This window comes from Corythoichthys intestinalis, chromosome 21, assembly GCF_030265065.1.
Source record: "Corythoichthys intestinalis isolate RoL2023-P3 chromosome 21, ASM3026506v1, whole genome shotgun sequence".
Classification (NCBI taxonomy): domain Eukaryota; kingdom Metazoa; phylum Chordata; class Actinopteri; order Syngnathiformes; family Syngnathidae; genus Corythoichthys; species Corythoichthys intestinalis.
In genome coordinates this window covers 34613549-34629373 of record NC_080415.1, presented here as the reverse complement: position 1 = coordinate 34629373, position 15825 = coordinate 34613549, and the positions used below count along the sequence as shown (strand labels likewise).

At 37.6% G+C, this 15825-nt stretch overlaps 1 protein-coding gene across 3 annotated transcripts in view; it reads right to left on the bottom strand.

The window, feature by feature from the left end:
* LOC130909975 (brain-specific angiogenesis inhibitor 1-associated protein 2-like) overlaps positions 1 to 15825 on the bottom strand; it is a 33574-nt gene that overhangs the window by 4832 nt on the left and 12917 nt on the right. For 2 of the 3 annotated variants that reach the window (XM_057826949.1, XM_057826951.1), the window contains 8 exons: positions 12330 to 12391; positions 10744 to 10815; positions 10554 to 10676; positions 8293 to 8376; positions 8055 to 8214; positions 4946 to 5159; positions 4803 to 4883; positions 1704 to 1833 (listed from right to left, as the gene is read on the bottom strand). In XM_057826949.1, coding sequence (XP_057682932.1) covers positions 1704 to 1833; positions 4803 to 4883; positions 4946 to 5159; positions 8055 to 8214; positions 8293 to 8376; positions 10554 to 10676; positions 10744 to 10815; positions 12330 to 12391 — 926 coding nt within the window. Of the gene's footprint in view, positions 1 to 1703; positions 1834 to 4802; positions 4884 to 4945; positions 5160 to 8054; positions 8215 to 8292; positions 8377 to 10553; positions 10677 to 10743; positions 10816 to 12329; positions 12392 to 12565; positions 12586 to 15825 lie in introns of those variants that run through there. The other variant, XM_057826952.1, reaches the window with a different exon arrangement.

Below are 15825 nucleotides of genomic sequence, written 5' to 3'. Positions count from 1 at the left end.
TAAAATATTTGACATATTTAACACACATGCCCCGCTCAAACGGATCAAAATGAGAGCAAAGTGTCATTTCCACTAGTTACTTGTGTTTTTTGGTGTTTTGCCACCCTCTGCTGGTGCTTGGGTGCGACTGATTTTATGGGTTTCAGCACCATAATTATTATTGACATCAACAATGGCGAGCTACTAGTTTATTTTTTGATTAAAATGTTATTAACTTTATTAAAACGAAAACATTAAGAGGGCTTTTAATTAGGGCTGTCAAAATTATCGCGTTAACGGGCGGTAATTAATTTTTTTAATCACGTTAAAATATTTGATGCAATTAACGCACAAATGCCCCGCTCAAAAAGATTAAAATGACAGCACAGTGAAGGTGTACTTGTTGTGTTTTTCAGAGTTTTGCCGCCCTCTGCTGGCGCTTGGGTGCGATTGATTTTATAGGCTTCAGCACCCATAAGCATTGTGTAATTATTGACATCAACAATGGTGGGCTACTAGTTTATTTTTTGATTGAAAATTTTACAAATTTTATTAAAACGAAAACATGAAGAGGGGTTTTAATATACAATTTCTTTAACTTGTACTAACATTTATCTTTTAAGACCTACAAGTCTTTCTATCCATGGATCGCTTTAACAGAATATTAATAACGGTAATGCCATCTTGTTGATTTATTGTTATAATAAAGAAATACAGTACTTATGTACCGTATGTTGAATGTATATATCCATCTTGTGTCTATCTTTCCATTCCAACAATAATTTACAGAAAAATATGGCATATTTTATAGATGGTTTGAATTCCGATTAATTGCGATTAATTACGATTAATTTTTAAGCTGTAATTAACTCGATTAAAAATTTTAATCGTTTGACAACCCTAGTTTTAATATAAAATTTCTATAACTTGTACTAACATTTATCTTTTAAGAACTACAAGTCTTTATCCATGGATCGTTTTAACAATGTTAATAATGCCATCTTGTTGATTTATTGTTATAATAAACAAATACAGTACTTATGTACAGTATGTTGAATGCATATATCCGTCTGGTGTCTTATATTTCCATCCCAACAATAATTCAAAGAAAAATATGGCATATTTTATAGATGGTTTGAATTGCGATTAATTACAATGAATTAATTTTTAAGCTGTGACTAACTCGATTAAAAATTTTAAACATTTGACAGCCCGAATTTTTATACAGAAAATAATTACAGTACATCCGAAACAAATGATTATAACAATATATTTGAGAGAAAAAGCATGTTATTTTGCCTCATTCAAATCTCAATATCTGAACATTTAAGTAGTCACATTCTTAAATGAATGGCTTCTGGCTTTTGTAATGTAAATAAACAGATATATTGTGATAAAACAACAAAATTGCAATAACTGCATTAACCATAAAAGTGAAGTCTAACTAACTGTAGTCTTGAAACAAATCTGAGTAAGGAAAAACATTGCAATAAAATAATGCAAACTGGTTAATCTTCAGAGTAGCTGAGATCTGTCATGACAGAACAACGCTTCAAGGATATCTGGCGCCATCTAGCGTCGTGAATGGGTATAACGTCTAGACCGCGAATATAAGACGACTCCCTCTTTTTCAGTCTTATTTCAATTCAAAAAACACAGTCTTATATTCAGGCCAATACGGTATTTTAGCTGTGTCGTGACTCGTGACGTGTTGTGTTGCACACCTGCGAGAACCCCGGCATGGTGAGCCCATAGGGGCGTGGCTGTCTGGCGTGGGCGTGGTAATCCACCACAACGGAGGTGGAGTCTCTGTCCAGGAGGTTTCCCGTGCTGCTGCTCTTCCCGGGATGAAGGCTGCATGTGTGGAGAGAGGTTGCAGGTTACGCCTAAAAAGCTCAGCAGTCATAGTGAACAACAAAACAAACAACAAAAATGAAGCCTTTTTCGATCTTAAAGCAAAGCTTTTCAGTTTTAGTCGATTTTAGCGACACTAGTGGACAAAAGCGGTAGTGTTTTGCCTTAAGGAAGACTGCGTTTCCCATGAGGACAAGTGCACACCCGCACAGTGTTGTAAAATCATGATCTCCCAGTCGGCTGCAGATTGATTAAATGACATTTCTGTTTCCAGCGGTTTTGCGAAGGATGAATATTAATAAGGTAATGAATCCAGTTGTGGCTAAACAACAGAATATGACGGTTAGTAACAGTCTTATTTTTTTACTTTACCTTACTGACTTTTTAATGTCCTGACAGACAGCAAACAAAGCAATTGTGCTTTTTGAAGCTGTTAACTTCCTTCACTTTTTGACAATTTGTAAAGCTGTAACACACACGACATGCATTTAAATAATAAAACAGTCGACACAAAAGGATTGGTGTTCAAACATCCATCTAGTCTGATCAATATGCAAGTTTAGTACATTAAATTAGCATAATTTGCATCACAAACGTCCGCTAACTTAAATGCTATGAATGCTAAGATATTTACAATTTTCATAGCAAATCGCTCTTACGTAACTACACAAACTGTAGCTCTAAACTTAATTACAAATGCGTACACAAACATATATTAGCTGAAACAACTAACAGCCTTATGTGGGCCAAACTAGCGCGAAGCTATCTTTTATCTATGTCAGATGTCTGAGTGCTCCTGTATGGCAGGATTATTGAACGACAGTCCAGCCAGACCCAACACTGCCACCAGAGGGCAGTGTATCCTCCGCCATTACACAAAATACAATACTTTTGGACCTTTAAAATATTTTAGATTTTTTTTTTTTTTTTGGGGTCAATTCCGACTAGCGCGTTTATGCGGGTTACGTTGCCAGCGTAGAACCAGAGTTGCTTTTGCCTACCAGCATAATAACGAAAATATCTTGTCAACGAACAGTTTTCTTCATGACGATGATGCGCTGAAAACGTGTCTTGGGAGACTAAAATATAACGAGATGGATGCCAGCTGAGAGAACGAGATGAAAATTCACCTTGTTTCCGTCATAAATTCACAATGTGTGATATTTTGTTATTGTATGTGTAGTTAGCATGCATATAGCAGCAGTGTTGGGCACGTTACTTTAAAAAAGTAATTAGTTATAGTTACTCACTACTTACAAAAAGTAACAGAGTTAATAACTGAATTACTCTTATAGTAAAAGTAACTAGCTACCACGAAAATTATTTATTATTATTATTATAGTTATTTCCATTACTTTAAAAAGAAGTTGTTGTATGTCAAAGAATTAGAAATTTTCTGAGCAGTATTCGAGTCAGTTGAATAGAGAAGAACAGTTGTGTTATAGAACCCTGTAATATTTATTGCACCTCACCAGCAACAGATTTATTCTACATTTGAAGTGCAACAAAAATAAACAGATTTGAATTGCTTACCACAGATGTTGACAAAAGCTTTGCCCCGGGACATAAATTACACTTAACATGCACGTTCTTTCCTTTAATATCGACCAACTTTAAATAGTGTTTATACTAGGGCCAGCCCAGGCCATTTGGGGGCCCTAAGCAAAATAATGCAAAGGGGCCCATATTTTTGGCCCACCATTTCGTCACAGTGTACTGTGAAACCCATACATGCAATCCAACCCATACGTCCATATTATTAATCAGATTTTGTCGCACTGCATACTTCAAACTTCTCACCCCAAATGATTGTCAGTACTTACAGTAGATAGCGCCAAACCTTTTTCTAAAAGAGGAAAGAAAGAAGCTAAGGAAGAACTTTTTTTTTAAGCTTGAAATCACGTATCAAAACTAACAAAAGTCAAATAAAGCAAACTGTAGAAAACAAAATAGAATATAAATTAAACAATTGCCAGATTGGGGGGCCCCCTATTGGTCAGGGGCCCAAAGCAGCTGCATAGTCTGCGTATAGGCTGGGCTGGCCCTGAGTATCTCCACCTCATTAAGGACAAATTTTCCTCTGAATGTTCTGCCATCATATCCCTCTGCATCTGTTTTGCATGTGTGTGTTTGCCGCACACGCTGTTCCGGTTTGTGTGTGAAAACACCGGCTCTGGAGTACATGCGCTATTAGGCTCGAGCGTTTACGTCACAGAATGGGGATCACGAGAGATTTGACAACAACGCAGCCTTATTGGAAGAAGGTCTGGCTCGCGGGACATTAAACTTTAACTTGCCAGTTCGATAAAGAGACAAACTCGTGACTAAGGCGAAGAACAGATATGTGATCAAACTTAAGGAGGTGAACAATGTTGACCCTCCCTTACGAGCAAGCAAAAGACAAATGGAGTAAAGATGTCGACGGGCTTCCACAATTACACGAAATGGACATTCGGCTGTATTTATTGTTTGGTGTACAGTACGTTACTAAACTCATCAGCGATTCCGAAATTACAAATCGCTACAAACAGTTTTGCTGTGGATGGGTGCAGGACCTGCGCATTATGACCGTATCAAACAGCAACTCCATCGTTCTTGCAAAGGTAGGCTATGTGTGTTTACTATTTTCATTGACATGAACCTGAACGTACCCCAAGTCTTGGATGACAAATAAACAGAGCAGAGTAGACTCGCTACAGCTGGTAGTTTCTTCAATTTATTCAGAGTAAGTAACGCACCGCTTTTGACCGTCCGTAATGGTAAAGGTCGTTGTAACTGCTGAAAAAATAATTTGTTAGATTACCGCGTTACTGAAAAAATAACGCCGTAATGTAACGGCGTTATTCCCAACACTGTTTAGCTGTGTCAGATCTACCCACGCTAGCGATTCAATCGACCAGTAGATTGTGATCAACGCAATGTGCACCCGTGGTTCAACTCATTAGTCGCCACTGCTAAAAGAGACTTACCTATGGAGCGGAATTCGCCCGACGAAGTCTCCATCGTCCTCTGTGATGATGCGCGTGTACGAGAAGGGGAACCAGCCTCGCCTGAAGAGCGAAGATGTCACTGACGGCTCGGAACACTCTAAACACACGAGCGGATAACTTACATGCGCGTCTTCTCGTTCTCGCCGTAGTGCCAGCCGTCTCTAGCCTCAGGCACCAGCAGCGTGACTACGTCGCCTTGGTTGAAGCTGAGCAGCGTGCTGTTATCGCCTGCCGCGTGCGAGAAGAGCGCCTGGACCCGTGCCGTCCTGGTGCCGCGTTCCTTCTTCTCCAGGCCCGCCGCCACCGAGCTGGAGCGCGGGAGCGTGCGAGGTTCCGCTGCGTTCGTGACAAAACATTAAACACACGTCATTGTGACTGCGTGTCATTTTGGAGTGATGCCGTGTGACATGTTTGTTATTGGCATGCTATTATGGATTGCCAGGTGATGTGTTGTTAACTACGTGAGACACGTTTTTATCGACATATTTTAGTGCTGTGAGGACACGTCATGTTTTTCTGTCATGTGATACGATCAGCCGTTGTCTTTTGTGCTCGATGACGTGTTTTCCACGACAAAGTATTAGGGCCAAAGAAAGAAAAAAAGAAAAATAGGAGAATAATGCCATAATATTACGAAAATAAAGTCATACATTGTAATAATGTAATATTACACATTTAAAGTCGTTATATCATGTATCTGCTACGTGATATGTATGTATGTATGTATGTATGTATGTATGAATGCAGCATGGCTAATTTAGCTACATTAGCTGCTAAGCACTTAACGTAGCGCTCAACAGACTCCATTAAAATGAACAAATAAATTCAAGAGCTACAGGAAAGTATTCGTATAAATTCACATATTAAAATTTTATGATTCTAAAATGCAGCCTCATGAGATGCTCTTAATATTGTTCATTCTAACAGAAGCGGTGGAGTGCTTTGAAAGTACGTAGCTAGTAGCTAATTCATGGGTAAATTAACCGCATCCATACGCATTATGTAGAAATACGCAACAAAACAACTTTAATCTAGTAATATTACGACTTTAAAGTTGTAATATTACTTAAAAATGAAAAATGTTTTTCTCATTACTTATGATTTTAATCTTGTTACGTAATACAAACGAAGCATTAAACAGACTACATTAAAATGAACAAATAATTTCAGAAGTATTTATATAAATTCACATATTGATAACAATTTGATGACTCTAAAATACAGCCTCATAACATGCTCTTAATATTTTTCATTTCAACGGAAGCGGTGGAGCGCTACCTAAACTACGTAGCAGCTAATTCAAAGCTAAATTAGCCGCATCCCTACCTATTACAATATGTAACAATACACAACATTACGACTTTAATGCTGTAAAATTACGTTAAATTATGACTTATTTTCTTGTAAATTATGATTTTAATCTTGTTACGTAATATGTATGTATGGATGTAGCATGGCTAATTTAGCTACATTAGCTACTAAGTACTTAACGTAGCGCTGAACAGACTCCATTAAAATGAACAAATAAATTCAGAGCTACAGGAAAGTATTCGTATAAATTCACATATTATAATTTTATGATTCTAAAATACAGCTTCATGAGATGCTCTTAATATTTTTCATTTTAACGGAGGCGGTGAAGTGCTACGTAAAGTACGTAGCAGCTTATTCATAGCTAAATTAGCCACAACCCGACGTATTACAGTATTAAAGATACGCAACATTATGACTTTAATGCTGTAAAATTACGTAAAGTTATTACATTTTTTCTCCTAAATTATGATTTTGATCTTGTCACGTAATATGTATGGATGGATGTAGCACAGCTAATTTAGCTGCTAAGTACTAAACGTAGCACTGAACCGACTCCACTGAAATGAATAAATTTAGAGCTACAGCAAAGTATTCGTATAAATTCACATATTATAATATTATGATTCTAAAATACAGCCTCATGAGATGCTCTTAATATTGTTAATTTTAACGGAGGCGGTGAAGTGCTACGTAAAGTACGTAGCAGCTAATTTATAGCTAAATTAGCCGCATTCATATGCATTATGTAAAAATACGCAACATAACGACTTTAATCTTGTAATATTACGTAAAATTTGGACTCTTTCTCTTGTAAATTATAATTATATCATTATTATAATTATAATTATTAATCTGGGCACGTAATCTATATGTGTGGATGTAGCACAGCTAATTGAGCTAAATTAGCTGCTGCATACTTAATGTAGCGTTGAACAGACTCCGTTAAAATGAACAACAAATTCAAAACTACAGTAAAGTATTCATATAAATTCACAAGTTGATGATAATTTGATAATTCTAAAATGCAGCCTCAAAAGATTTTCTCAATATACATCAACGCAGCAAAGCGTTGTATGTAGCAGCTAATCGACAGCTAAATTAGCCGCATCGTAAAATGTATGAATGGATGTAGAACGGTTAAATTAGCTAAATTAGCTGCTAAGTACTTATCATAGCACTAAACTACTTCAATTAAAATAAAAAAATTCAGAGCAAAAGCGAAGTATTCATGAAAAATCACATATTGATGATAATTTAATGATTCTAAACTACAACTTCACAAGATGCTCTCAATATTGTTCATTTCAACGGAGGGAGCAAAGCGCTGCGTAAAGTATGTAACAGCTAATTTATAGCTAAATTAGCCGCATCCATACATATTGTGGAAAAATACGCAACATAGAGACTTTAATCTCGTAATAGTATGACTTTAATCTTGTTAACATTACATAAAATTATGACTTTTTCTTGTAATATTACGATTTCCAATCTTGCACAATTACGTAAATTTATGTAACGTGACTTTTTTCTCTTACATAAAATTATATAAAATAACGACTATCTCCTCACAATAGTACCTAAAGTTTTTCCCCCCCATAATATTTTTTCTCATAGTACTACAATGCACGACTTCATTTTTTTTTATTTAGGATTTTATTTTTTCTTTCTTTGGCCTTCTATTGTCGTTTTCTTAGTGTCAAGTGGAACACTTTACTGCTATCTGCTATGTTTTATTGTAATGTGACAGTTTTTTTTCATGTGACATGACGTGTTTATTGCCAGGTGGTGGGTCTGTATGGATTTGCGACATCATAGTGCCATGTGTTATTATGTGTCATTGACATCTTGTCAGTGTTATCGTGTGTTTTTAGTTGACGTGTTTTAGTGTGGCGTGACAAAAAATACATCGATTCTTACTCAGTGATGTCTTGCTCTTGGCGGGCGCCGCCTTGCGCACGGGCAGCGTGTTGGAGTAGGACGTCTTGCCATGGGGCAAAGCTGCCGCTTTCAACTCGGGCCACTGTTGGTAGTGATCGGCGCCGTTCGTGGCCGCCGCAACGCCTTCTGCCATCAGCCTCTGCGACGACGACGCACATAACCCAATCGAGAAATTTTACAATGATTGCTTGTAATGAGGTGACTGGTGTCAACCTACCTGCTGGCCGCCACTGGTTCTCAGCGCCGCCATTTGCGGAGGTCCCGCCAGAATTTGCCCGCGTTCCGGCCCGGCGCCGCTCATCTGCGGAAAAAAAACCCGAGACTTTTGTTTCGAAAGTGCTTTGCTGCCAAGACGTATACAGGCAGACCAAGGGTTTCCCCGTCAGAGCCATCACCATGACAACGCAGTCTCCCTCGGTTCAGGAAACACTTCGGTGTTACATCACCGCTCCTTGCGCGTCGTGTCTCGATCGCCCACGCGCACGCAAAGTGGGTCAACACGCTTGCCAATTCCACGTATGGCTTTTTGCATCCCGGCGGAGCAGACGACCTTAGACGTCCAGACGCATGGACAACTAGTGAAATTTTTACTCCACAAAAATGGATACCCTAACATATTGAAACTCATTGTCTGCTACTGACGAAGGTATCCAAACTAGAGTCCCTTTAAAAATGAACTGTTTTGACATCTTTGACGCACATTAATTTTGGACCATGGTAATATTACCAACATTCAGGAAACACATTAACAACCTTCCAAGTATTATGGGCTTTGATGTTATTTCATATGAACTAATTGACTGCCATTGTCTGCAAGAGACGTTCAATCCATTTTGATGTAAATCATATATATGCACACCCACACACAGATACAGTATATACATAAATATATAAAGTATAAAGTATATAAAGTATATACAGTGGGGAGAACAAGTATTTGATACACTGTCAATGGGTTTTCCTATTGGCAGTGTATCAAATACTTGTTCTCCCCACTGTATATATATATTTTTTATACACACACATATACATACAGTATGTAGATATATTTATATATATATATACTTTTATTTTTTACTTTTTTAAAATAAAACATCAGAACCAATAAAAACCCAGAATATTTATTTTGTGAATTATTCATTTTAAATATATTTTTAAATAAATTGAAAGCAAAATGCCAATTTAGTTTTTACTAAAAAAAAAAAAATATATATATATATATATATATATATATAAATTAGAACAAATAAAAATTGAATACTTTTTTATTATTTATTTCATTTCAAAATATTTTGAATGAGTTGAAAGCAACATGACAATATAACCTATTTTTAATGAAAAAAAAAAAAACGAAATAAAAATACAAATTAGAATAAATAACAAACGAATATGTACTTTAAAAAAAATGTAATATATTGAAAATATTTTTTTAATGAATTGAAAGCAAAATGACAATATTACCGGTTTTTATTTAAAAAAAAAAAAAAAAAAAATACAAATTAGAAGAAATAAAAACAATATTTTTTTTATTTAGAAAAAAATACTTACTTTTGTCTATTAATTATTTTATTTAAAACTATATTTTAATACATTAACAGCAAAACCATGAAAAATATTTATTGCTTTTAGCTTTTTCCTTTTTCTTTCAAACTTAAAAAAACACTTAGAAATATTCAAGAAAATGTTTTTTAAAATATGGATTTAAACAAAATTGAATAAATCAAAGGATTTGACATCCTTCACTGTCAATGACAGTGAATTCATTAACTCGAAAATAGTGCTTTTCATAAGGAAGGTGAAATCTAGGGGAAAAAAAAAAAAAAAAAAAAAAAAAAAAGATTTCCAGTGTGAATGACAGCCTTACACAACAGGAAGTGTCACGTAACACAGTGGCTCTCAAGTGGCCCCCGCAAGCCCAACCACCCGCGCGCACTTTATATAAGCGGCATCACCAACACAAGCGCTTTCAAGTTTCAACACACTCCTCCTCATTTGCATAATCATTAGCATATTCAAATAGGGTTGCCGCAAAGGATTATTATGACAGTCAATTCCTCACCATTATTTTCGCTAGAGTTGTCCAATAATGACTTTTTAACCGATATCAAATATTCCGATATTGTCCAACTCCAAAAATCTGTTTGCAAACAGATATCGATATAGGTCGTGAACTTGACATATGACTAATTGTACTGTGATGCCCCAGTGGATGCTTTCATAAAGATAAATATCACAACTACAAGGTTTTCCAAATTAAAATAAACATTTTGCGAAAACTAATTGATCAACTTCAACTGAAATTATAGAAAATAAATGTCCCCATATAATTAACGAACGATTGCTGCCAACTTTGCCAGTCAAAATGGATTGGTCAAAGCTAACCACTGAGTTAAGAGCTGCAAAAAAGAGGGTTTAGACATTTTTTCAGTAAAAAAATATATCTCTGATTAACATCACATTGAAAGTTGGCTGACTCACCTGCAAGTTGTTGTTCATTTTGCTGCTTTGACTTTTTCGTCGGAGTTTCTTCAGTTCGTTCTGGCATTTGTCCAAACTCTGGCTTTTCCCCTTGTGTTCCGTCTGGTACTTCCTTAGCGCCGCCTGCGGGGGTGGCAGAGTGGTAAGCGACGGCGTAAGGGCGCCACAAAACGAGCCGACGGGTGCTTACGTTGAGGTAGCGTGCGTCCATTTGGACTTTCTTCTCTAACTCTGTCAACAGCTCGTTGTGGAAAGACTTCAGCTAGGAAACACATTACATTAAAATTAGCCTAATTTGCCTAGCACAAGTCAGCTAGCTCAAATGCTAACGTATTTAAAACTTTCATAGCAAACCGCGCACACTTAACGCCACAAACTGTAGCTCTATACTTAATTACAAATGTGTATGTATGTATATGTAACAGTGATTATGGATTTGTGTGAATACACTTGTTCACATTAGAAGGCACAATAGCGCCCCCCCAGTTCATGCGGTGACTATGAATAGCAGGGCGCGTCGCAGGTGGCGCTAGTTATATCTTTTCGTCAGCAAAGGTGAGTTGGATAGTATTGCTAAGTTGCTATTAGCTTAGCACCACAGAGCTAACCATTTCAATTATTCTTTAGCACGTTGTGGCGAGGCCATGAGACAGCTCGTATCGTGTGCGTGTGTGTTATGGAGACAATAAAAAGTGGAAACCATCCACGTCTCCTGGAAATAATTTAAAACACAACGCAGAGTCCAGGAGTTTGAAGCTACAAAACGCAGCAGACAAAGAAAACGGGGGTATACACAGTAAAGATATATTAGCTGAAAAAACTTACAGCCTCATGCGGTCCAAGCGATTTTTTTAAAGGGTTAATCCCGACTTATGCGGAAATTCCCATAAGAAATTATGTTGCCAGCGTAGGAACTTTTTTGGCGGTTATCGTGGGTAGGGCGACTAGCCGTTGATCTCAAAGAGTACATATTGCTCAATATTAGCTCCGTTTTGCTTAAAACTCTCAGATACAAAAAATGCTATTTCCGTGCTGTATTGGTGCCGATACTAGTATCGGTAGTGGTGAAATGCCAATTTCAACCTTTTTGCCTGAACACAAAACAGTGGCTAGCATGAGGGTAATGCTAACAATGTCGAAGCTTGTGCACATTTGTGGGGAGTTGCGATGTTTATTGCAGGGGGCAGGGGCTGAGGGTGCGACCGGTGCGATAAAACAACAAAATTGCAATAACTGCATTAGCCATCAAAGTGAAGTCTAACTGTCGTCTTGAAACAAATCTGAATAAGGAAAAACATTGCAATAAAATAATGCAAACTGGTTAAACTTCATCATCGCTTCAATGATATCTGGCGCCATCTAGCGTCGTGAATGGGTATAATGTCTAGACCGCGAATGTAAGACGACCCCCACTTTTTCAGTCTTATTTCAATGCAAAAAACACCGTCTTATATTCGGGCCAATACGGTACGTCTCTCTTTACAATGCTAAATCTTATCAAATACGTTGAACACACACAAAATATTTTTTGGAGGGAGGGGGGGCACTACATGGTTTTTCCACTTATCGCGGTGGGTTCTGGTTCCCATTAACCGCGAAAAACGAAGGATCATTGTAGTTCAATATGTTTAGAAATTTTGACCCCTAAGTTAATGGAGAAGTACTGTTCAAGAGGCTAGCTCCATCTAGTGTTGAAGCTGAGAAGTGCAACAGAATGTAAGATGAACTCAAGCTTCTTGTGCGTGCTAGATGCAGTGATATAACAACCCCGCTCACCATCTCTTCCAGCTGGATCTGGATGCGGCGGTGCACTTCGGCCATCTGAAACAGAACCTCCCCTGCGGACGACACAATAATCATCAGACTGCACGCGCCGGGGATGCTGGGAAATTGACTACAAAACGCGGGACGGCTAGAAAGCTGAAGAAGGAGCAAATCATAATATTCCACAAACATGCCAGTCACAAACTGTATCATGTGATGCATGCAGTGCGTGCGTGGGTGTTACCTACATGCTGTTTCTTCTGAATACGTTGAAAACGCACACACACAAAAAACAAAAACAATTCGTTTTAGAAAAAAAAAAAAAAAAAAAAAAACATTAAGCATTTTCACTTGTTTTCCCCCTCATCACTCCACTCAATTTTGCTTTTGCACACATAAACATGAAACGCTCATTCGCAAATACACATTCTTTAACGACAGCCCTCTCAGTTCAAATGGATTGGACATCCATCACCGTCAATGGCAGTTAACCTCTGCTGAGTGGTCCCCCCCCCCCCCCCCCTTCCGTGTGCGTGCGGCGCACACCAACGTCTCACTCCTTATTTGGCCGAGGGAAGAAACGGAACTGCGGGAGCTTCCCGCTTTCCTTTTCCGCCCCACACGACCATATTTGGTCGGCGGAAGACAAACGGCGGCGTCAGCGACATCCTCCTCCTCCTTCTTCCTCCTCTCGCTCCAGTAGAGGAGCTCCACTCGTCTATTTTTAGTCAAAATGACATGCAATTGATGCCTTTACACCAATTATGTACTCGAATGTACAACAATTAACGCTTGACAAGGCAAGTGGCTATTTTTTGGTAATTGACAGTGCTAGACACTCAATCTATTTTGACTGAAAGGGGGAAATGAACCCTTTCAGTCAAAATAGATTGGATGTCTACAGTGTTGTTTGTGGCTAAATATACCCACATATACAGTATATATATATATATATATATATATATATATATATATATATATATATATTATATATATATTTATATATCTATATATACATACACATTTACAGTGGTGTGAAAAAGTATCTGAACCTTTTGGAATTTCTCACATTTCTGCATAAAATCACTATCAAATGTGATCGGATCTTTTTCAAAATCACACAGATGTTAAAACAGTGTCTGCTTTAACTAAAACCACCCAAAAATTTATAGGTTTCCATATTTTAATGAGAATAGTATGCAAACAATGACAGCAGGGGGAAAATAAGTAAATGAACCATCACATTTAAAATTTTGTGGCACCCCGCCCCTTTGGCAGCAATAACTTCAACCAGACGCTTCCTGTAGCTGCAGATCAATCTGGCACATCGATCAGGACTAATCTTGGCCCATTTTTCTCTACAAAAATACTGTAGTTCAGTCAGATTCCTGGAATATCTGGCATGAATTGCTATCTTGAACCCCATTGAAATGCTGTGGCATGACCTCAAGTCTGGACTTTGACCTGGCAGCTTCAGAACGTGTATTTTGTTCTTCTGAAACTTCGGTGTTTTGGATTATCGTCTTGTTGCAGCATCCATCCTCTTTTTAGCTTTAACTGTCTGACAGATGGCCTCAGGTTTTCCTGCAAAACCTTTGACTTCATTCTTCCATTAATGATTGCAAGTTGTCCAGGCCCTGAGGTAGCAAAACAGCCCCAAATCATGATGCTCCCTCCACCATGCTTCATGGTGGGGATGAGATGTTGATGTTGGCGAGCTGTTCCATTTCTCCTCCACAGATGACGTTATGCGTTACTCCGGAAAAATTCAACTTTGGTTTCATCAGTCCACATAATATTTTGCCAAAACTTCTGTGGAGTGTCCAAGTGCCTTTTTTGCGAACATTAAATGAGCAACAATGTTTTTTTTTAGACAGCAGTGGCTTCCTCTGTGGAGACCTCCTATGAACACCATTCTTGACCATATTTTCACATATAGTTGATGTGTGCACAGAGATACTGGACTGTACCAGTGATTTCTGTAAGTCTTTAGTAGACACTCTAGGGTTCTTTTTTTTAACACTCTGAGTATTCTGCGCTGAACTCTTGGCATCATCTTTGGTGGACGGCCACTCCTTGGGAGAGAAGTAACAGTGCCAAACTCACTCCATTTGTAGACAAGTTCTCTGACTGTCGATTGATGAACATCCAGACTTTTACAGATGGCTTTGTATCCTTTCCCAGCTTTATCCAAATCAACAATCCTTGATCGCAGGTCGTCAGACAGCTCTTTTGACCGAGCCGTGATGCACGTTTGACAATGCTTCTCACCAAGGTATTTCTTACCAGGTGTGTGTTTTATAGTGGGCAGGGCAGCTTTAAACCACTCATTAGTGATTGGGCACACACTTGACTTAAATTGTTCGCTAAAATTTGGTTTCAATTGCTCTTTAAGTCTCCTTAGGCAGACTTCACTTACTTATTCTTCCCCCTTCTATCATTGTTTGCATACTATCCTCATTAAAATATGAAAACCTATAAATGTTTGAGTCGTTTTAGTTAAAGCAGACACTGTTTTTTCATCTGTGCGATTTTGACAAAGATCAGATCACATTTGATGGTGATTCTATGCAGAAATCCCAAAGGTTCAGATACTTTTTCATCCCACTGTTTTATACATTTTTGCATCGGGAGAAAATACTTTCAACTTTTAATTATAAAGTAAATTTTAAAGCAAGTACATTGTTCTTTTACTTGTGTCATGTTTGTCCTCCTACGGAAACCATATTAAAATCAAATATATAATTCCGTCCCCCATCTTCAGGGAGCCACTCGGGCAGCGCTAAACAGCTACATGCAGCTCTAGAGCCATGGGTTGCTAACCCCTGGTTTAAGAGGACACTCGCCATTAGCTCACGCGAACGTAAATGCTATGCTAATGCTACAAGTTACATTAAGTGTGTAATGATCACTCAGCACAGACCTTCAAGGCTAAAGAAACATTGCATATTCTCTCTGACCAACATAAAACAAATTTTACTACACATGCAAACCTGCATGGAGACTGGACACTACACATTGGTGAAATGGGGGGCACTTCACATGAATGATACAAAAAGTCACTGCTACATTGCAGGCTAACTACACATAAAATGTCACATGTTGTGAGCATTTGACGGAATCTATTGCACATTTTTGTCGTGTTCTTGTCAGACGAAAACTTGTATTCAAATTGTTATGTTTTAGTCTCCCAAAACACGTTTTTAGCTCGTTATCGTCATGAAAAAAGTGTTCGTTGACAAAATATTTTCGTTGACGAAGACAACACTGAACGTCTAGTGAAACATGAGCATTCACAGACAAGTTATTGTTTTTTTTTTTAATGACCAAAAATAGCCACTTGCCCTATAAAGGGTTGAATATTTGTTACATTTTGCAGCAAACTTTCAATTTCCATTTTTAAGTGAAAAAAAATTGTAAATATTCTCTGATTTGTCTTAAATCAGTATTGTATTCAATTGTATTATGCAATGATTAAAAATGAGACATTTACAGGTTTTGCTTAGAA